At 46.7% G+C, this 23,034-nt stretch overlaps 1 protein-coding gene across 9 annotated transcripts in view; it reads left to right on the top strand.

Annotated features, from left to right (window-relative positions):
* The window catches only part of fbrsl1 (fibrosin-like 1), a 267,107-nt gene that overhangs the window by 235,436 nt on the left and 8,637 nt on the right, over nt 1-23,034 (top strand). For 7 of the 9 annotated variants that reach the window (XM_041936617.1, XM_041936624.1, XM_041936619.1 and 4 more), the window contains 5 exons: nt 14,859-15,276; nt 16,081-16,340; nt 18,165-18,415; nt 21,826-21,876; nt 22,080-22,175. In XM_041936617.1, coding sequence (XP_041792551.1) covers nt 14,859-15,276; nt 16,081-16,340; nt 18,165-18,415; nt 21,826-21,876; nt 22,080-22,175 — 1,076 coding nt within the window. Of the gene's footprint in view, nt 1-14,858; nt 15,277-16,080; nt 16,341-17,836; nt 17,998-18,164; nt 18,416-21,825; nt 21,877-22,079; nt 22,176-23,034 lie in introns of all 9 variants that reach the window. The other 2 variants (XM_041936625.1, XM_041936620.1) reach the window with 2 other exon arrangements.

A 23,034-nucleotide genomic window follows, 5' to 3' on the forward strand; every position in this document is an offset into this window, starting at 1 on the left:
AGCACACACACAGCTCCCATCATGCGCATCTGACTCTGTTAACATCTCTCTGAGGCCACATGAAAGGTGAAGACGGGGTTACCGTGGCGTTCAGGGAGATAGGAGCTTTTGGACATGAATGCAAAATGCACTCACTTCAGTTCTGTTGCTCGTCAGGGATGTCGGACCAATTTGCTTAATTGACACAGAAGTAAACAAACAAAAAAGATGCATAAACCATTTAGCTTGGCAGTGGATTTAGGGCTTATCCTCTAACTGTTTATATATAAACACATTACCAATGCTGTAGCTTAAGGATTTAGGATCTGCCCATACCCTTGCTTTTTTTTTTTTTTTTTTCTATGGAGCGCTTTTACTCATATATCAATCTGCTATTGTGGGAAATCAATTCCTTATGGTAGAACCCCACCCCTCCCCTCTTCTATCCTCAGCCCGCCTCCGCCGTACCTCCTTCCCCCATCGGCTCATGGCTTGCTCCCTAAGCTCTCATTATGTGCTACACAGTCCAGGGTCCCCATGTCGAATCGCTAATCAACCACCCTGTCTGCAGGCCTGCTCTCTCAATAGGTGCTGAGTGGCCTTTGTTCCGCCACTGCTGTTTGCTGCATGTCAATAAAAGAGCTATGGCCTCCTCCTCCTCCACTTCCTCCTCCCTCTCTTCCCTTACCTGTGCCAGCCATAGCTACAGGCCTGCTCCTGCGCCGCAAGCTTCAGGAAAATGAAAGTCTCACTTGCTAGATTCTGAATGGCGGAGAAGGGAGGACGGGTGGTGATTGGAGAGGGAGCAGCAAGGTCAGGGGCGGGGGGGATTGAGGGCAGCTCAGGCATAGTGAAGTAGATGAGAGAGCATGTTTGTATTCAGCCAGGCAGCTCTCCTCTGGCCAGGTCAGTGTAATGTATCACTAACCTCGGTGGCCGGCCTGACTGTTTGCAGCCTCTCACCCATTAAATAATGAATGGAGGTTGACCCTCTGACCAACAAATCAGCTTTTCGCCGTCGCCGAATTGGGATGGAGTGGAGGTAGATGGAGAGTGCGGCCGGCTGGTCGGCTGGCTGGCGGGCAGGCTAGATGACTGGAGGGCAGACGTGTTGTTGGAAAAACACAAGGGCTGCAGAGGCTTCACGCAGCCAGATTAGCAGGCGCTGGAATTGAGGGCAGCCATCACCGCTGTGGAATCCGAGCCTGGTGAAGCTCACCTCCAGTGCCTACTGTGACTTGTTTGACAAAGTCCAGGCGGCTTGCAAGAGATGCTTTCTTTATCAAGAAGGCCAGCGTTCCTGTATTGACATAGCACTTATGGTCAGACTCTGGTGTTTTGGGGTTTTGGGCACTCGTCTTTGTGCGAGATGAAGCTGGTGGTTGGTAGCTTCGGATGCGTAAAAGAAACCATCCGTCTCGCTTCTAGCACCAGCTCACTTGTTACTGAGCTGGAACAGCAGCTCATGTGTTCCCCTGATTTAATTAAAATATTAAAAAGGTACAAACCCCTTGCAGAAGGCGGATGGGTTAGCTAACACTCTCGGTTCAGGGAGAAAACCAAAGACTATGGCTTGTTTCTTTATTAATCTTTAGGTTATTACTGTTCACAGACGTAGGCCAGTTTATGAGCTGGGTGATTTGTTTTTGGAGAAAGGGGCTGATATTAATGCTCCCTTTATTGATAGTGCTAATGCTGTTTGTGCAGCCACCCATGTCGGAGAGATGAAAATAAATAGGGGGAGCTCGGCGGAGATAAGACACGTGTTTAATTATTAATTGAGCCATTACTGACAGAGATTGCCTTTTTTGATTTAAAGCAGGAAGGCCTGCTTCAGGGACAGAAAAAGCAATTACAGAATTCCCAGCTTGCACCGCTGCTGCCCATCGTTTCACCGCACGCCGCGAGAGGAGTGAAAGGAGACAAAACACTCCCACACACATACACTCACACACATCCTGTTACACTGCCGTGTTCCATAAATTATTTTAATTCTTCTTCAATATTTATAGCGTTTTAAAGTACGATTACATCGTCCTGTATTATTTATGTAGAGTGGCAGGCAGTCAGAGGGACCAAGCCACATTACCCACAATCCCTCTAAGGCCCGGCACCTTGAAAAGCTGACTGAAGGGAATTGTTTGGTTTTCTATGATTCAGGAAGTGATGTCAAACTGCAGCAGCTCTTACAAGCACCTGTTTTTTAAAAAAACACTCCTGATTGTCTATGCACAGCAATTAGCCGGCTTGTAAAGTCATTGTTAATATGTCATACTGTCCCCCCGTGCACTCGGTGGCCCCTTTAGAGCACTATAATGTCCATTAGAAAAGTCACTGCTCTGCGCAGAGAGCCCAGTGTGCATGAAATATTAACTTAGTCCCTGTTTAGAGTATTGGGTCACCGCTGGTTGAGCTTCAATCATGAGGCAGAAGCTCCTCTGGATAGTCAGCGCATTTCTCCCTCTTGTCGATGTTTGCCGCTACATGTCAGGGCGCTTGACACCTGTCAGTCAGTCCTATCAGTCCCCGTCATCTGTGTCAGCGAGCCCGTGGGTGGCGATCAGCTATTGTGACAGAAGATGGGAGTCACATTGAAGGCTGTGTGATTAGGCTCCATTGTGCGCCGCTCTGTTCATTGACTGAATATGGATTCAGCTTTAGCCGTGGAGAGGGAGCAATTACACAATCACTAAAGGCCATGGGGGAGTCGGGGGCTAAGTTGTCAGGGGCATGAGCAGCATTTTGGCTGCTGCACTTCCATGATGCGTCTTCGGTGCATGATGCCAGCGGCGCGTGGTCTGTGAGCTGTGCTTCCCATCCTGCTGTTCAGGACAAGTTAGCCTGCACAGAGAGCTTCACTGTATGAATCAAAGTGAATATATTTCATCATTTCAATACTGAATGTTAGTGTGCTGCCTCAAAGCCATCTCCTATACACAACAGAGGCCAGTGTGCCCCTGAGGCTTTTCAGCTCCTTGATTCAGGTTATATGATCAAATTTAAGCTCAGTGCCATCATGGCCTTTCCATGTACACGATTCTCCTCGCCTATTACACCAGCAGCACATGTGAATTTTTACTCTGGCTTTGACCCAGTGGTGACATTTACACCTCAGCTGACTTTTCTATTGGCACAGCCATCAATTGCAAGCTTGCAGCGTGTAGACGGCATCCTCAATGGTGAAACCAGCTAACAGCTTTGCTGTTATTAAAGAGGTTAAAGTCCCCCTCTGCTCAAAAGCATGTTTTTCTTCTTGATCCTACAGTTGGATGTTTGGGCTTCACTGTGGAGAATGACGCATGCGCAGAGTGTGACACCACAAGGCCGTTTTCACATTCATCTGCTGAAAGTGGAACGTTTCAGTCAAAGTCCAGTTTCAGGGGTCGGGCCTGTGAGCATGATTTGTGACATCACAACTATTCTGGAAGCCAATCCTGATCCAGTATTCGACTGACACACGTGCGATGTGGAAACTGGACGGCGCCAGTGCACACACAGTTATAGCATTCAAGAGAAAAGATAACTCAATAAACCACTTTTACAAGCCAAGTCATCCCATTGACAGCAAATCTGCATGCTGAACCCTAAATGTCTTAGCAGTTGTCTTACTGTGATCTAGTTCACTCACTGCTTCACTCCAAAAGAAGGTCTTAGCTGTGTGTAGGGAGCTGATGCATCACCAGTGAGTGAGGAAATCAGAGGCTCCCTGACAAGGAAAAAAGCTTTTTGGCAGATAAGCTGCATCCCCCTGCAGTTAGCTGCCCAGCTTGTGAAACACAGGTCGACTCCCATCTCAACGGGGAAGCACCGTTGGCCACAACATATGTAGGCTCCTTGTTTTTTTGCTTTTTCAGAGGGGATAAAGGGAAGAATTTAGAAAGGATAACTCTAGAGAGCAGTAGCTCTCATCACATCTTCTGTCTAATCTTAATCCTCCTCCTCCTCCTCCGATGGAGATGCAGCCAGCTGCAGTGTGGAAGGCATTTTCATTGTTTACTTGGGAGAATACATGACCAGCGTCTTATCACGACTGTCAGGCCTGAAATGTAAAGCGTGTCGCCTGTGATCACTTGCAGGTTTTCTTGTTTTTAATCCTTTATTCCAAGCTCCAGTCATTCTGCCAGCGAGAGTGGGTTTTTTTTCCCCCGCCCTGCATTTGTTTGAAGATCCCGGTTCCCTGCTATGTGCGTTTTAAGCTCATCTGTGTTGAGCGGTTCAGAGCCAATGTTGTTTGCAGATGAGGCTGTAACGCTCATTGACAAAGCCAGATGGTAGGCGATTGTGGCCAAACACGACGCTTGGATAATGTACAATCGCTGGCAAGGGGACAGTCATCAGCCTAGATGGATATTACAAACATGCTTGTAATGGATTGGACATTTTGGGAAGCAGTTCACACAGGCTTATAAAGATGGGAAAGCCATCGCCAGGAACAGAACGGATGTAAAATGCCTCAGATTCCATGACAGACAAGGACATCCATGCATAAGAAGAATGTGCCAGAGAGGATTCCTGGGAGAAAGGAGATGAACCCAGGAAACAAGATCCCAAATCAAACAGAAATGTCAGCCAGCCATATAAAGTATTTTCCAAGTATTTCCAGATGGGTGGTCCTCTTTTGCTGTTTGTACAGTATTTCTGAGCTCCATACCTTTCCAGTGGTAGCATATTATTATCCATGTTCCTGTCAGTGGCTTATCAGAGTCACTCTGTCTAGAAGCAAGACCACAGGTTTGGACTAGTCCAGTATGTTTGACAGAGGGCTGGGTTTGGAGGGGTTTGCCCCAGTGCCTGGCTATTAGTCTTGAAGTCAACACATGGTGAAAGCAGTAACCCGACACACATTGCTGAGAAAGGGCTTGTGTTTGGTTCTGCGCTGTATTTCACCGGTCATGAGTGCCATTAATCGCCCCAGTGTTTGTGAACAGACAGGCGGTAATTCGCTGAGACACAGGGGCCTGCATTTTGGCCATTTCAGGGAGGGTTTGAAAAAAAAAAAAAAGAACATGCACAGTGTGGTCTGCTCCAATATTCAAGCGGTCATCTGTTTGGCTGTTGTTTTTGGCTACCGGTGAATTCCCTGCACTGGGCCCTGGTGGTGGGGCCCCTAATGGCCTCTGACTGACTGTAGTACCCCATTCAGCAGAGCATAGGCTTCAGCCTCCCCGGCTGTTGGGTTAGTGCTGCTGTGTTGAGGGGTGAGCAGCAGGACTGGGATTTCACTGCTGTTTGCTTTGGGAAGGAGTGAGAGAAATTGCTCCAATGCCACATGACCCAGAGAGAAGTGTGTACAGAGTGTGTCAGAGTTAGACTGATATATGGTCTATACATAAGAGACTTGTTTCCACCTCTATACAATGCACTTTACAGTTTTAAGAAGTGTTCCTGAGCCCGCGTAGTAACATCCTTTATCCAATCATGTGTTCACAAAGTGTTGAACCTCGCTCCATCCTCGCATGTGAACCACTGAGCCTTTCCAGGATGCTCCTTTCATACCCAATCATGATGCTATCACCTGTTACCAATCAACCTGTTTACCTGTGGAATGATCCAAACAGGTGTTTTTGGAGCGTTCCACAGCTTTCCCAGTCTTTAGTTGCTCCTGTCCCGACTTTTTTGGAATCAGGGTTGTATGTTGTAGCATATCAATGCACTTTATCGTAAATATCATTACAGCTATGTGGAGTGGGGTCAGTTTTAGTGTTCTAAAATAAGTCTAATCTTCTTTTTTTTTTGTGCAACATATCAGGGAGCGTAACCAAAACCAGTCATCTTCAGTCCAAAACCATCAGCATTGTTATCGACCTTCGAAAGACCACATCTGTTGAAGCCTAACAGTGCCAAATTACATCAAAATTGTAGCTCCCTAAATAAAGATCTATATACGGCCACTGCTATCACTAATGATACAGGTATTGACTCTTCAGCTGTTAAGTGTGTGGCAAGTGCTGAAGTGCCCAGGGCGCCTTATCAGCCGCGGTGCACTGTATTACTGCGCCGGGTTGGCGTAGCGCTGACCTAATCCTGGTAGCAGGTGCTACTGGAGCCGAGGTAGAGTGGACATGTTTTTCAGGGAGGATGAGCCATCTGGGTCTTGATACTTTATGGTGCTTAAAACACACTCTCAAGTGTGACACTCCCAGCACTTACCTTTTAGCTGCACACAATAATCTAAGCGCTGGCTGCTAAAGGGGGAGAGGAGGCTTTCAGGAGAATTTACGGGGTTTGATGTGGTGTGGAGCCTCCGCTTCGACACGGATTCATGAAACAGTCAGACACACTCGGCGGTTTGATTTTGATTTCTCTAACTCGTTCAGTGTTGTTTTGTCATCTGCAGTCTGAAACATGTCGAGCAGAAAGAAAAGTGTGTTTGTTTTGTTGCCGTTTTTTTTTTTTTTTTTTTTTTCACTTTGGTGCCAGCCCGCCTCGCTCGACACTTTTCCGGGGCCTTGTGTTTTTTCTTCTTTTTTTTTTTTTTGTTTGTTTGTTTTTTGCTTTTTCTTTTTTTCCTGCTGTAGTCTGTTTCATCTCACAAGCGATTTGGCTCGTTTCAGAGTCCAATTTCGCTCCTGTTTCACCGTGCACCCCCCTCTACTCGCAGACATACTCGCATTCACACATTTCCCCAAACTGACACGCCGCCTTCGCACTCCAAACAAATCAATTCTTCACTTGGAACGCCACAGTGAAATGTGGTAGCTCATAGCAGCCCTGAAAGCGTGCAGGCTGTTGTTGATGTTGCTCATCCACTATGCCTCACGGAGGTGCGGCCAGGGCTTAGAGGAGATGGGGGCAGGCGGCGGTGGGTTTAGGTTCGAGGCGGCCCCAGAGGTCAGGATCCAGGCCTTGTCTCCATTAGTTTACCTGACACGACGTCCTGCCCTCTGCTCCTTCTCCTCTCCTCTGCCTTATTAACCAGCCTCCCTCTCCCCCAGCCTGGGTCACTTTAGACCTCTTTCTCTGTCGTGCCCTCTCTCTCTAATCAAGAATGATGAATGGGGTGCTAGGAAGGACAGCAAATGTTTGCGAACCTGATACACCCTCGATTGTCACTCTTTTCCTGCAGTGGCGGAGAGGGTGGTGGTTGGGAGAGCGAGGGGAGTGAGCTTGCCGAGGTGTGTGTTTGTCTAACTAAGCTCTGTATGAAAGCTATCTCAAACATGTCTTGCCTCGACCCTCTTGAGTGTGTCACCAGCTTTGACATGTAATTCATCGCCCGCCGCCAAAAAGAAAAAGAAAGAAAACTAGACTGGTGCGAGATTTTTACATTTTTCATTTTTTAAAGTGTGCTTTCAGATATCGCAAGCTGCGACTGCTGCAGAAAAAAAGGCGTGTAACTCATAAGAACACAGCTCTTTTGGCGTGTAGCCATTAGCAGGGGAATATGGCAGCTCTAGTCTAGTCTTCAACAGCTGCTGGGTCTCCATCTGTAAGCCTAATTACCCAGCAGCACCCCAGGAGCAGCTCAGCAGCAGGATCCTCCTATAGAAGAGGCATTGATTACATCAGTGTGTCTATACCACGTGTTTCCCTTGGGGGCCTGTAGATAGTATGTGAAACTTAAGCGCAAGCACTTTAATGCACTCTGGGGTGCTATCTTTAGACAAATACAACTTGCCCCACTCCATCCTCCCTCCCTGTGTGGGAAATCTGCACTCCAGATCGAGGTTTAGAGATAAATCTGCTACAAACGATGTCAGTAAAATAGATTTTTTGTGGTCAAACAGTGGTTTTGATAAGCATGCACATATAGTGAATAATCACTGAACTGATGAAAGCATTAATTTTAATCAATTCACTTAATTTCAAGTCATCATTTAAGTCATGTATCAGGCAAAGCACTGCAAACATTCGCTGGTTGTTGTGTCTCAAAAGTGAGGATTTTGCTGTTTTATTTAACTCTAAATTAAATATCTTTGGTTTTTGGTCTTGGCTCTGTGAAATTGTGAGGGGCATCATTTTAAAGATGATTCATGGAAAATGAGCAAAAATATGGACGTAAATGACTTGATGATAATAATAATTGTGAATGTTTTCAACAGTTGATCTGAAAAGTGCCACCAACATGTTGAAATGAAATGCGTTTTTGGTTCGAGGTTAAAGTAAAAAAGCGTGTTTTTAGTTTGTTGTTCGCCGTGTCCTGTGGCGTGCTGTAATATAACCTTTTGAATAACGGAGGACCAGAAACTTTGATCAGCATAGTGCAGCTCAGCGGCCCCGGCCTGTAATAACAGCACGCTTTAACAAGTAAACATGACAAGAAGAAGAAATGCGGTGCTTGATTGAAGATCTCGCTCTCCAGCAGTTGCTGATAAAGAGATATTTGTTTTTAACCGCCACCGCCTATAGAATACCACCGCTCGGGAAAGCTAGCTGCCTCAGCATTCATGGCTGTCAGAGGGTGTTATTTGACATTATGAAAACGGCTGCCGCATTTGCATGAAAGCAGGTGAGTGGCTCAGGCGACTTGTTAGTCTAAGCTCACAGCTTGTGATGCCGACAGACCCGCGGATCTGGAAAACACTTGAGGAAATACGATATGGCGACAGAGATTCCACCCCTTTTATGGCACTAAATAACAACGGCTGCATATGTCAAAACAGTGAATGAGGTATGGTGAAGGGTTAGGAGCTGTCAGCTTCCAATTGTTGCTTTGCTCCCTGAGTGGGGAGTGAAAATGGAGATGGAGGAGGAGGAAAAGAAAAACATGCAGGCTCTTTCAGCCCACTGTCATGCCACTTAGGATTTGTTGAAGGATTTTCACCCAGCCATTTCCCTTCCATTGAGGAGTAATCAGTACGGCAATGAAAGATAATATTATATCCACTTAGAGGCTTGTGGGCTTCATGCATGTTCATACATGAAATGAGGCTGGAAAGCAGTGCCTCTGTTTACATTGTTGAGCACTCACTCCCTCCATTTCTGCTTGGACCCAAAGCTTCCTGGCTTCCCCTGTCTTTGTGTCTCTTACGTCTCATTCTTTCCCCCTCTCGCTTTCTTTCCTGCCGCCTGTCCTTCCATTCTCCATGGATTGTGAGCCAGTTGGTGGGCTAATAGAGGATGCTTTCCTGTGGGGGCACCAAAGTGATGCTGTTCAGGCGTTATGCGAGCTTAAGTAAAGCTGACACGCTGCTCAAGAACTACAGCCCACACTGAGCTCCACAGCAGCCCGTGGAGAGACTCTGAAAAGGTCTTAAAGGTATGGGAGACACAGGGAGGCTGCTACTGTCCTCCCACCACTGTGCCGTGATGTGGGAAGCAGGAGTTAAGTCCTTTATTAGATGTGGCAGGCGTTGTCTCCAGTCACCTCGATAATTGCAGCACCACGTCCACTGCCGTAATCAATTGAGACAGCTGCTGCTGCGGCGTTCAAGTCCATCAGGCAGGCGTGTCATGCTAATTAATGAAATGATAAGGCTAGTGCTTGCAGCATTGCACAAATAACTCCTGAAGGCTCCCATTCTTTTCGCTACAAAATTCATCCTTAAAGTTCAGCTCGGCCCTCCCCTTCCCTGCCTGTTGGCAGTCTGTCCACAGCGGCCTCAGGGTGAGACTGGTCACCAGGGTCGGTGACGGGTCAGTGACAGCGAAAGGGGTCAGATTCCAGGCTGGCAGGGTGGGCCGTGTCAGAGGAGCCATTAGACTTGAGCTTTTCTGTTGAAAGTACCAAGATGTCCACCCTTTTATTTAGGAGAGCCCAGTGGCACTGACCTTAGATGACCCAGCTGTGTTCATAAGAAGCTGAGACTGATGGCAGTCCCAGAGCGCACCAGCTCTGCAGGGGGATGGGCCCTGGTGGTTCAGGGAAGAACTGTGGAGGCGTCTCACTTCTCTGCAGCACATCATAGCCAGGGGTTAATGAAGGTTTAACTGTGCACGAGAAAATAGTTTTGACAGTCACTATTTGGACCTTGTCTCTCGCTTTCTTTCCGATTTGAAGATGTGCTCCACGTCCCGTCCACAACATCGCCATATGTGCCATGAGAGGTGAACGGCATATGTGTCCTGCACCATATGGCTGGTGTTTGAATTGGGATCCGATATGCGCCGGAAAAACTGATTCATCCCGCAGCTCGAGCTGCCAGCTCTCTGAAATGAACATTAGGTTCTCAATTTATGCCTGGGCTTTGACTGTAAACGTGTTACAGCTTAACACCCATCCCCATTCTGCTGCCATCCACTCCTTTTGTCAGCTGCAGCGCAGAGACAGAGACAAATTGAAACGTGCCAGCTGTCCCCACTCTTTAGCTCTCTTGGCCAGCTTTCTCCTCGTCCACTCCCCCATTAACATCTCTGAGTGATTTGCAAAAATGTTGCCTTGGCTCCCCTCGTTACCAGCTTGGAGATGCTCGAGGCAGATTAAATAGTGTGAGGGAAAGCAAGCCATTGCAAATTTCTCCTATGATTTTATTATTAGCACAATGATTCAACACCGCTCAGCCCTTCTGTTCCTCTCATACAAAATCATTTTGTTGAAATCACCCCACCTTTTTTTCTTTTTTTTTATGACTGAATACCTCACGGCAATGAAGTGTTGATTGGCAAGACTGCGGTTTCCTGCCTTCTGCCAGTATCTGTTATAGCCATCTTCCACAGTCACTCACTCGTGAGCTAAGCCTTGGCTCTGTGCAGATTGCTTGTCTAGAGAGGTACAAAAACCAAATCATTGTGAGCTCAACCGTCAAGAGCAGCAGAATATTCTGTCAGCCAGAGCCAGCGGGAGGCAGATCAAGGCGGCGTACAGTCTCACATACCTTCTGCATCTTCCAACGTCTTTCAGCCGATATGCCGCTTTATTTAAATATCTGTCTGCTCATGTCCTTATTTTATCAGCTCCCTGACTGTTTGTGCTTTGGCAAAGTCATGAAGGGAGTGAACCGCCGTGTTTGCCTAGTAAATGAGAACACCCAGTGGCCTCAAGCTTCTCTTAGCCCCCGACCCCCCTTGTCACAGGGAGAATTTGCATACCCTCGTATCTAATCTGAAAAGGCTTTTTGCATACAGGTTATATCTCCCTGGCTGTTGTATACACTGGCATTGTGTCAGCAGTGAGCAGGTAATTTATGTAACACACTTATTTGCATTCACAGCATTAGTTTGCTGAGGGTTTTAGTTGGAAGCAGAAGCAGAATATTCTCTACGGCCCCCGTCTCATTCATGAGGTCGTTGGGTCCATTTGCAGGTAGCCAGGTGTGTGTTTATAATAAAGTGGTTGAAAAAAAAGCTTCAAAGCGAATGCCTTTTAAAAGCTGCACTTTCGCAGCTCTCTGTCCCTCAGGGCCTCTGCATTATGTTCCCGACATGACGTGTGTCAGCAGGCCACGCTTTAGAGGGACGCCCTGGTCACGGCGAGGAGCCACGTCATCCTTCCTTGACGTCTCTTGGATGATGACAATCAGCCCATCCTAGTCCAGCTCAGGGCCAAGCCTTTCCAGACTGGTCCAAGCCATTTCAAGCTGAGCCATCTGGCTGCATAAAAGCCACATAGGACCAGATCGGTGCCAGCTCTCCAGATGTTCCACAGGGGCAAACGGGGTCACAAGTGAAGGATATCGGAGGCAGGAACAGCTGTGCAGCGACACTGTGTTCACCCCAGACTCCCCGCTGGACACATCAGTCATGACCAGCCAATCCCAGCAGCCTGCTGTCCGTCTGCTACTTTAGTCCCTGTTACCCTCCTCTGTCCGCCCCTCCAGCCACCAAACCCGTATCACTGCACACTCAGGCACGTGTGCGCTGGGCAAGGCCCAATTCCCCTGAGTAAGCAGGGCCACAGGAACAACTATAAAAAGATCAATACTGGGATGAGATGTCATCTGGTGAGCAGACCTGCCAACACCCCCCTAGGGAATGTCCCTGTCCCCCCGGTGCACTAACCCCGCAAACCATCTGCTCAGGTTTGCGGGACAGGGCTTCAGGACAGCACATTTTTTGTACGGCATTTGCTTCACATGACTGCCTGTGGCTCGCCGACTGTTTCCCCCTGTATGTGATTGCAGGCAGAGCGTGTTCCGTGTCCCCGGGAAAAGAAGGAACAAAACATTGCCGAATTTGGCAGTTTGTTGAAATGCTTGACAGTTGTGCGGTTTTGCGGCGAGGGGACGGTGTTTGTTGAAAAGCAGCAGTGATTTCGCTACATATAGCCCTTAGGTGACACGTGTCAGAGAGGCATTCCTGTCATCTCGTTATCACTGCGTGTTAGTTTACACTTAGAATGGCTGCTGCTGGAACAGAAATGTGACAAAGTCATTTCTTAGGTAAGTGTGTCCACGGCAACGGTGTTTTCTGCAATCAATTGGTCTATACTCTTGACATCCTGTTTTGCTGCTCGAGAAGCTGGAGCACCTGCAGTCTAAGGGGCTGTCACATAATAGCTCTGCATTTATACTTATATAATGGGAACACATCCTGGCTTGAACTTTTCAGATCTCAAGCTAACAGGTAATTGAAATTGTACACCTACTGGTCTGATTTTTCTCGCTTTGTGCTGCCCTTCACTGTAATGAAGCTGTTAGGGCTGTAGCCTTTGTGTGAGTGTGCAATATACCTGCACTGAAAACTTTCTTTGTATCCGTCTGTTGTTGTGCAAAGGGTTTGTACAAAGTCTTGAAAGTTTGGAAAGTGCTTGATTTTAAACGTTTTCAAGATTAGGAATAGGCTTGAATTCAAATATAGTCCGTGAAAAGAGCTTCATTTTCAACATAATGTGGTGTTTCAGCTTCGCAATCCCTCATAGAGTCCAGAAATCTTTTAATGAAATCATCATATTTGTTGAAATTAGGAAGCATTGAATAACCACAATCAAAAAGACAATCACAGTTAATATGGACTACTGGTAACATAAACACAGTGACAATATACGTTGATTGCTGTGGGTATAATGGAATTCTGCAAACTTGTAATCATAGTGACAATTTAGATGTGATTATAGAGGCTTTAAGAGCCTGGAAAGTTCTGGTATAGGTACCTTGAAAGTGCTTGAATTTTGCTCTTGAAAAGCTGTGCATTTGTGCATGCGTGTGCCTGTGCGTGCGTGTCTTAGCTCACAGAGATTTTAATGAGGGACGGGCTGGCCTGAGCTGATACCTCCCTGCCTCCATTAGAGCCCATTAGAATCATCATTAAGATAACCCGCCGCTCACTGTGGCCATGGCTTCCCAGCATTAGTATTAGAAGCCCCTCTCTGTCTTCTAGCGGCCGTAGCGAGACTTCCTTCAGTATCACTTGCCTCGCATTGTGTCTGGGAGAGCATGTTGCCACGGCAACATCACCCAGCGGCGACATTTCGACTGTGGATATTTGCTTTTTTTTGCCTGTTTGTCTGTCTGTGCCTGTATCTCCGCCGTTGCCTTCAGTCTTCCTCTCTCGTTCGCTCGCCGGAACGAGAGCCTGACGGTTTAATCCAAATCCCAGACCCCTATAAATCGGGAGGTCTATATACGCCTGGACCCCGGAATTCATTAGAAAATCGTGATACCTTAGCCAGCCCCAGTTCTCCCATAAAACGCAAGGAGCGAGGGAGGGGGAGCTCAACACATAAAAAAATAAAAGCTCTGCCCTGCCTTTTTATTGGTCTTTTTATGGGTGTTAGGATCCTTGAAAGATTAAGCAGGCTGTTAATAGGGACTGGATATTCCATTAGAGGGCTGCATGTCGAGTTCTCACTGGCTTGACAGCAGCTCCCGGCTCTTCTCATTTTTTTGTTACCGTCGAGAGTGCCCGTGGAGCTTTTTTAATTGAGGCGCGAGTAAGCCTTCTGACTGAAGTGCTGCTGCATCAGAGCTGTAGATTAGAGCCGCTTAGAGAGCCTCATCTCCACCAGGCTGTCTTCTCTCTACCACCGTCTCTATCTTTCTCTTTCCATGTGTGAACACTTTCCTGCTCTGATTTCTCTGCGCGTGTGATGTCTCTGCGCTTAAAACGAATTACACCGCGAGCTGCTTTAATGAGTTGAGGGGCTATAGTCGTGCTTTAGCTGTTGTAGTTGTAGCGCAGCCATCTCCTCAAACTCCATTTCTTTGTGGCCCATTTTGCCTTCCTTTGAACTCTGAGAGAAGTAGGGGATCGTCAAATGTCGTTTCTTTTTCATTAAGATTCATAAGTGCTTTGAGAGCCTTTTGTATGTGACAGGTGTCGAGATGCCGCATTTTCTGCCACTTTCATTTTCCTGCTACAACGGCATATAATTACAGTCATTAAATTGCAACAGCCTAAGTATGAAAAGTCGTTGTTCGGTGGAATGCCTATTATAAAAGCTTCTCGTCTGTTGAAAAGACCCCTGATGAATGGCAAAGACAAAGTGGTCGAGTTCGGAGTGCTTTGCTGCGGTTTCCCAAATCCCCTGAAAGATCAGGAAGGGAGGATGGAAAGGCGGCGTGGCAGAGAGGCCAAGATAAGGGGCCACGATCTCCCTTCACAGCACAATTGAAACATAATTATTTCATGCCAGAGTGTGTGCTCAGCAAAGCCCTGAATAGGGGCCGACATTTAACTTTAATTAGCTGTGATTTATTCATACTGACTGGATTGCGGGAAGAAATTGGATCATCTGATTATAGTCAAGCATGAAAATGACCTGATTAAACACTTAAAGGAACCTAGGGAGAGGGAAACAAGAGGAACCTTGGGCAGAAGACACTGGGACAACATCATAAAGGAGGAAAGGGGGCCATGTTTAACTTTTCATTGACCATGTATACTCCTCTGAATAACACGGTGGTAAACTGCTATCCCTGTTACCTGATTTGGGCGTCATGCGTTATAGAATCAAATCAGGAACTGGCTTGACATCTGAATCACCACAACATGAATCACGCTGTCAGGTGAGCTTTTTCAGACAGATCTCCCTCTTACCATTTCCTGTTTCGTTCTCTCCTCAGGTGTGCCGACGAATGAGAGTCCCGAGTCCAAGACTTGTAGCTCAGCCAAAGTATCCGGGCTTCAGCGCAGCCAGGAGCAGAGCAACAGTGAGGTGCCCTTCACACCTCCCGTGCCAAGCCCCACCCCGGCTTCGGCGCCGACGGGCTCCCCTGCCCCGGCTGCAGCGGCGGCCCCCCTCGAGGCCCCTAGGTCGCGCCTCCCCAGCCCGCCTCCTCTCAGTGTCAAGAAGGAGCAGCATCCTCCACCCCCTGTCCCCACCCCTCCCCTGTTGAGGGCACCACCCCACCCCCAGCCCCACCCTCCTCACCCGCACTCGCACCAGGAGCCCCGTGTCCTCCCGCCCCCGCAGCACCACGCGCGGCCAGTAATCAGCCACCAAGTGCATCACCCGCTGTACAGCAGCCTCCACGACATCAGGTAGGCTGTTAGGTGTTTGGTTTTGGGTGCAGGAGTGTACGAGAAAGTGAAACTAGCCGACAAAACACACGACTGAGTGTATTCATGCTATAACTGTGACACGCCCGCGCCGCGTGAGTGCGTCTCTGTAAGACCACTGGAAATCTTTACGCCGCTGATTAACAATAAGGAAAGAGCAATTCTGTATCCATGGAGCTGTGTTAGCTCTCACTGTTTCACCTTTTGTACCTAATGAGGCTGTTTCGCTGCAGATGCTGCCACTTTCCTTTAATATGTTCCTCTCACTGCCAGTCTAGTGGAGACAGCAATAAAATAAACTGCAGCAATTTCCAAATTAATGTGATGCAGTCCAGTGCAACAAGATACTGTACAATACGCTATTCGACGCGATATTGACCGTTTTCGCGCGGATATTGATTTTCCGCCGCACAAACTTGCAATAACCAGCTGTCAGATTTACTGTTTTTCATTGAGCAGCGCTCATACAGCACATTCAACTCTTTCCCAATTCACCTCATCCTCTCGGAGTCTGACCTCACCTTCTTTATTTCAGTGTAAGGAGTTTTATTGGAAGATCATTCTTATGTTGTCAAAGCAACGTGTCAAACAGCGCTGAGCTAGAAACAAAGCACGTGAACGCATGAGCACAACAAACCCACACACAGTAGTCGTATATAAAACAGCTCCACAAGGAACCGACTGACTGAGCACTGCAGGAAAACACAGAATGTGTTCATTCGTATTGTTAAATCGTCATTCTTTTAACGGAGAATTGTATCTTGTTGTCTGCCATTATATCTTCAGCCACAGCAGCAGTCCGGTGGCTCTCCCCAAACAGCACTTGCCTCCATCCCCTCACCACCACCTCAGCGGGCTCCCATCCTCGGCCCCCGCCTTGCCTCTGTCCATAGCTAATCTCTCTACCTCGCACTATTCCTCCCTACGGAGCCCGGCCCATCGCCATCCGGCCATGTTCGCAACCCCGGCCACACTGCCGCCACCACCGACCTTACCGACCAACAGTTTAGTGGTGCCTGGGCACCCCGCCGGCACCCCCTACCCAGGTAAAGCCGCGCACCTCACTCCCTGCATGGTAGCATCAGTGCAGACACAAATTCTTAGGATAGCTTGCAGACGCACCAACACTTGCTTTCAGTGTCTTTTTAGAGTTAGTTAGACAAAATGACTGCAAACACTGGTAGCATTTATTGTACTAATTCCATCTTCCTTAGTAAAACGTTTTCAGACATTTTGTAAAGATCTGAAGTTTTTTTCGCAACACATCCAGCTGCATCTTTGAATGTTGATGAGTAATGACATATACGCTCAGCAGACAGGCTGTGTAACAGTTTGCATACTGACGTGGCCACTTTATATTCCAGGGTGTGTTTTCTGTTCAGTTGTACTAGACTTGGCTGCACAGCTCTACTGTAATCGTTACAGTTATAGGAAAAAAACATTTACATGTGCATAGAGTGCTACAGTACCAGTGCGTACTAACTGGAAAACCTGGAATAATTAGTTGAAGGTTTTTCAACTAATGTCACAAAATATCTGCATGATATACACCTGTTGAAACCAGTGCTCAGATATGATTTGCTGATCTGGTAAGTGCTGATTTATTACATTTGTTTTACTCATATATCCTTTGATAATGCATAGAGCTGTATATCCAAGTGTATATTAGCATATCCCTAATGTTTCATTTGGTCATTTTTTTCATTGCTAAATATATGATGGTTTATTTCCTCCTTTACTGATTTACTGTATAGTTACACTGACGTACTTTATTGTGAAAGGACAAAAAGATCCCATTTTTATCTCAAAAGCAGCGTTTGTGGCACATGAGCTACTAACGCAAAAGCCAGTTAAAGGGCTTTTTCCTAAAAAGTCAGCATATTCCTTTATTATTGGCTAGGATCAGCAATGGAGTCCAGTTAGTGCTGCAGCTACAAATGCCACAAATAACCTCTTCAATAATTTGAAACACAAGCCAATCACTGTGGTGCAGCACGGACTGGAAATAAATCTGATTTAATTATAAAAAGTAATAGTCACAAGCTTTAATGCTGGCTCTTATTTTCACTGGTGGAGAACATCATACATCGGTTTCTGACATGGACTGTATTCATAGTAGCCTAGATTTGAAAAGGGTGATGAGGTCACTGTACAAGGGCTTGGACGCCCCACTGGAAAACGTCAGCTAACAACTGGACAGCCATCACAGCTGGGGACACATTCAGCGTACAGAAAGCAGCACTTTAGCAGTCAAGTATTGAAAAATGGCGCACTCAGTCAGCAATCTGATGCAACCCCAACAACCAGAAATCTGTTTTCTCTTGCCAACAGTATGTGATTTGTAAAGATTCGGTAATATCTTCGACGATTTAATCAAAACAAGCAATTTCATGCTGCAACAGAAGGAAGCGATTGTCTCCAGCGATGATGGGTGTCTCCAAAATATGTAATAAATATGCCAGTTGTGCATTGACTTTCTAATAGAGGGCAAGAGTGTGTGTGTTTTCTGCTGGGATGACTCTTGGTTCTCTCTTGTCTTTAGATACCAGCCTGTTGATATCATTCAACCAACCAATCATGTATTGCCAGCCTCATTCGGGGATTCTGATTGGCACATTGTCACAGGCAACTCTCTTACCACCACCAATGAGTCCCCACGTAGAAAACCCTCACAGCATGAGCTGGAGAAACAGAGAATGCCAGGTGACTATTTTCTTTCTTCTCTTCTACCCTTGTTGTGAAGACTGACTGGGCGTCCGTGCCTTTTTTTTCTTGTGTCCCCCCCCTTCCCTCTCCCCAACCCTTTTTTTTTCCTTTTTTTTTTCTTTTTCTTTTTTTTTTTTGGTTTTCCTCGCTCTCCTTTCTTACAGAGCATGACCTCCTGAGGCAGGAGCTGAACAACCGCTTCCTGGTTCAGAGTTCAGAGCGGGGCCGGGGGCCGTCCGCCTCGCCGCTGGCCCCCGTGTCGCTCCTGAGGGCCGAGTTTCACCAACACCAGCACATGCACCAGCACCAACACACCCACCAGCACACCTTCACGCCCTTCCCCGCCAGTCTGCCCCCGGCCGCCATCCTCACCCCGCCCACCGCACCCCCCATGGTGCGTACCCAAGCCAGAAATGTGAGGATAAGTAACAAAAAGCTCCCGTAACTTCCCACCCACCCACCTGTCACCCCTCCCGATCTCCTCTTCAATCAATTCCACCCTTTTTTTTCTTTACCCCAAAATACACCAAATACGTCCCGTAGCTCTAGGAACCCCTCCCTTCAAAAAATGTGACACTGACTCGGTTTGAGATTCGCTCTTTGGTTTCTGCGTACTGTCCTGCTGCTAAAGCCTGATGAGAAGCTGGGAGCATCACATATGAGGACAAATGCTGGGCAGATATGGCCCACTGGCTGCCCACCCCCCTTATCACACACACAAACACACACACACACTAGCACGTCTACTAGTTCGTCCAGATGCGCGGCTAGTCGCCGCTCTGGTTGGTCGAACCTGACCAAGCACATACACACTTTAATCCCTCGCAACTTCTTCGTCCGTAGTGGAGTTATTTAGAAAACCGTCCATCCGCAGTATGCGTCACTTTTCATAGAGGCCGTTTTCCGACTCGCGGCATGTCTGCCAAACAGGCCGACGTTACCAATTTTTTTTCAAACTATCCACCTTCCTCTAAACTCCGACATAGATTTTGCTGTTCAGTGTTTGCCGAGGATCAAAAAAAGGGGATTCGCCTGAAGGCAGGCTTTTCAATTGTTTGCATGTGGATGTGTTTTAAATGGTTTTGAATGTTTTCATTTGCCTCTTCAGAGCAACAAAGGCGCCGTCAAACAGATCTGTGTGTGTGTGTGTGTGAATGCATTCCTGCCGACTGTGTGTGTGTGTGTGTGTGTGTGTGTGTGTGTGTGCTCAGCAGCGACTGCGCTTGCCAATGACTGTTTCAAAGCCTCGCAGTCGGTCAAGTGACTTCATTGCGGATGAAGGGGGAATGACGTCACTGCAGAACTGTTTTGATAATGTTTGTAATTGCTTCCGTGCTTTGACTGCCATTAGTCTGTGGGGGGGGGGGGGGGGGGGGGGGCTCAAACACTGGCAGCTCTCAGATCACTACAGAGGAAAAAAGGTTATGACTATTCATCCGTCATTCCAAATGCACAGCGGTCGATTCAGACCTTTGTAGCTTTTTAGCAGTCTGTCTAATAGATGTGATCCATCGTGACCTCTGATTAAGGGCCCGTGGTCCCATTAAGGCCCTGCCCCAAGATTATAAGATTATCCCCCTCCTGAACATTAGAAATCAAAGCTCTGGTATTTATGGCACAGTCTCAGATAAGAATGGAGACCGTGCCGTTATCTGGTCTGCTGTTCATTCCTGACATGGTGGGAATTATATACAGTGCACAGTCCTGTCTTTGAAGATGAAAGAGGTGATTTTCCTCATCTCGCTAATGCCGGCATTATGTAGCCCGTGATGTGCATACCCCCATCTGTTGTGTTGTTACGATGGAAGTTGAGACTGCCATTAATGTCTTCTGCTGTGTGTTTTTTTTTTTCCTTTTAATTGAAACTGTGTTGTTACTTAACTTATGCCTTTTCCCCTCCCTTCCTCCTCGCAGTAACAATGCCGTTTTTCCTCTCTTTGGCACTTGCTTAGAGAGGCAGGAGTAATGATGATGTTGTGGTTGTTTTTACTGTATTGTCATGAAAAGGCAAACCGAGTATGGCCCAGTCGTGCAGCCTCTCTCTCTCTGTCTGTCTCTCTTATTTTCTCCTGCTCTGTAGACACACCATCTCATGTCAACTTTTTAACAGTACATGGTTAATGGCTGTAATTAATGAAATTATGAAAGCCTCTATTTTTGTTTATTGTTCAACGCCCCTCAAGCAGCTGGCTTGCCAAATGGCAGCACTGAGTGTCTCTCCCACCCCGCCTCCTTGCCCCTGCCATGTCTATGGACAAGGAATATCCTTAATTGTTATAAGATGAAATATTAAGCTTTAATTAGCCAAACCTGTTTACTATAAAACTGCGACAGGCACCATAAATTACAAGGGTAAGAGTTTTTGTTTTTACTTTTTCCTTTTTCTTTACAAGGCCGTAAAGCGGCCAAATTCCCTCTCCCAGTGTCAGACATTAAACAGGCAGCGCCTTCAAAAATGCAGAGGAGCTGTTTAATGAGCTCGGAAGCTAGCTCGGCGTTTTCCTCTCAGCAGGCTGCCTGTCTTTGATTTAGGCACCATTATCGCCCACAAACAAGGCCGCCGACACCATTGCTGCCGCTGCGGCCATTTTGCGCGCAGATGTGAACGGCCCTGCTTCACCAGAGGGCCCCTCACCCAAACGTGAGCGTCCAGCCCCCCCCCCCCTCAGTCGCCCGTGTCGCTGCACACACGAGCGCGCACAGAAACACTGATTCATACCCGCTCATTTTCCTGTTTTATGTAAACCCAAAACGTCTGCGCCTGCCAAGAGAGCTTTGTGAAAACACTCGCAAAAAGTACCTGCAAATGGTTTGTGTATTTGCGGAATCGGAATAAGTTACTGTCGCTTGTAATTAGCCTGTTTCAAAATAGAGGGCCAGTATTGGCTTGCGAACAGACACACAAAGTCCCCATTCATACACGGGGCAACCTTCTCTGTTCTCTCCCTCCCTCTGCTCCTTCTCAGCTTACTGACTGGATTCCCATGTGTCCAGGACATGATCGGAAACAGTTTCTTCAGACGACATAGTTTTTATAACTCGGATCGTTCTGGTAGGCATGAGCTCCACCACAGAAAAGGCTCCCTCTCATCAGTTTAGCATGTCAAAGTTATATCAGTTTCATGCTGAGACGTCCTGAATTAGCTCCTAACCGTTGCAAATGTCATCTCCTCGATTCAGTTTGAATCATAAAAGACAGACGCACAAGAGGCTGCGTGTATTCTTCCTTTGATTTTAGGCTCAGAGAATCGGCCTGTTTTTTGACTAAATCTCTTTTGAAGTCTGGTTCTCTAACACCCAAAACAAGCTATAAGTCTCCACGTCCTCCCCTCTCATCTATACCATCAGGGCTTGTTTTAAAAAAAATTGAAATAAAACCATAGCCGTCAAAAGCAATTAGATTCACATTTCTACAGATTTTCCAGTGAATAGAAACAACTGGTCTGGTTTTAAAACGCTCTGATTCCCAAGCTGGGCCTCCACGCCCAACGTCTGTATGCTCAATTGGAAAATCATGCAGGCTGTCTTCATCTTGGCAGCCTGCTAAAGCGGTCGTATTGTTAGTAATTTAACTGCCTATCTGACCATGCAGTTTAAGTAAACCCATGACCGGTGCAAGCCAGCTGCTTTACTCCAGGGCTTATTATTCTGGATCAAAACCCTGCTTATTACCAGTTGCAGATGTTAATCATGTGTTTTGTTTTTTGTGATGTAAAAATAATGAGATGTTATTTTTAAAGGAGGCTTTTTCATGAAGGATTTTGGTAAAGTCCATCATTTTGCGGACTTCTGGGTCCTAATTCTTTTCTCTCTTATCTCTTCCAGTTCGACAAATACACCCCCAAGCTGGACAATCCATTCATCAGACATTCAAACGTGAGTTTCTTTTCTGTCATTCGAATTTAAATTTGGTATTTGCATTTGGCAAATCAAATATTGGACATATTTGAATGTTGCCGTGAGAGCACTTACTGTGGCTGTGGTTTTGTGTGTGCATATGCTTGAGTCCTGTACGTGTATCTCTGTATGATTTTGTTTTGTGTCTTTTTGTGTCTCCCATCCTCCTCTTTTCTCCCCAGTTCTTCCCCTCCTATCCCCCCACCATGCCAGGCATGCCCCCGCTGCTCCCACACTCAGGACCCTTCAGCTCGCTGCAAGGAGCCTTCCAGCCCAAGGTCAGCCCCACATCCCCACCCTCAATCCACGATCTACAAACAGGCAGAGAACCTACGGAAGCAGCGGCACAAAATGCATCATACAAACACAAGCAACTGAGAATTAATAGCACGCACGAGGCAGACCGAAATTTTGAAACACAAGCTGGCTTTTTGCTCTTCATAAAATGTCATGCACTCATGCAGAGTCACCCTTTGTCACTTTAAAGAAACAATTTAAATGCCCCACTGGAAATGAATACACACACTCACCATTGGAAACAAATGAAAGGAAGAATGAATAGACTCTGCTTGGAAGTAGTAAAATCAGATATGTAATATACTGTGTTGAGGAATCATTTATCTCATTTTACAGCACAGTGTTGCATGATGAAATGTAAGCTGTAGCTTCTTCATGCTACACACACATATACACTTATTTCAATACGTAAATACTTATACACAGAGATTTATTTGAATTTGCATCTGGGAGAATGTAAACAGCAGCAACACAACAGTGCTGATAGCATGGTTTGCATCTTAACATTTAAAATTCCAGTAACTCGAAGTCACGTGCTGCAATGAGCCAAGTTTCTGTAGGTTCTCTCACACCAAAGCGACCAATGCAACTTATTTATTCATGTGATTAGTTACCAGGCGCGGTGCTGTGGTGTTTGGTTGATGTGAAAAAACTGCACGCTGTATATGTGTGTCATAAAAGAAATATCCTTAAAGGGTATATCTGAAGAAGGAATGAAAGAAAGTGTAGTTAACACACAACACTTGCAGTTCTGAAGTACATTAAATCTTTTACCACGCAAAATTCCTTCGAGGTCCAGACACTGAAAATGTGAAACAGGATCCTAATAAACATCACCCC

This window comes from Chelmon rostratus, chromosome 5 (assembly GCF_017976325.1).
Source record: "Chelmon rostratus isolate fCheRos1 chromosome 5, fCheRos1.pri, whole genome shotgun sequence".
NCBI classification, from domain to species: domain Eukaryota; kingdom Metazoa; phylum Chordata; class Actinopteri; order Chaetodontiformes; family Chaetodontidae; genus Chelmon; species Chelmon rostratus.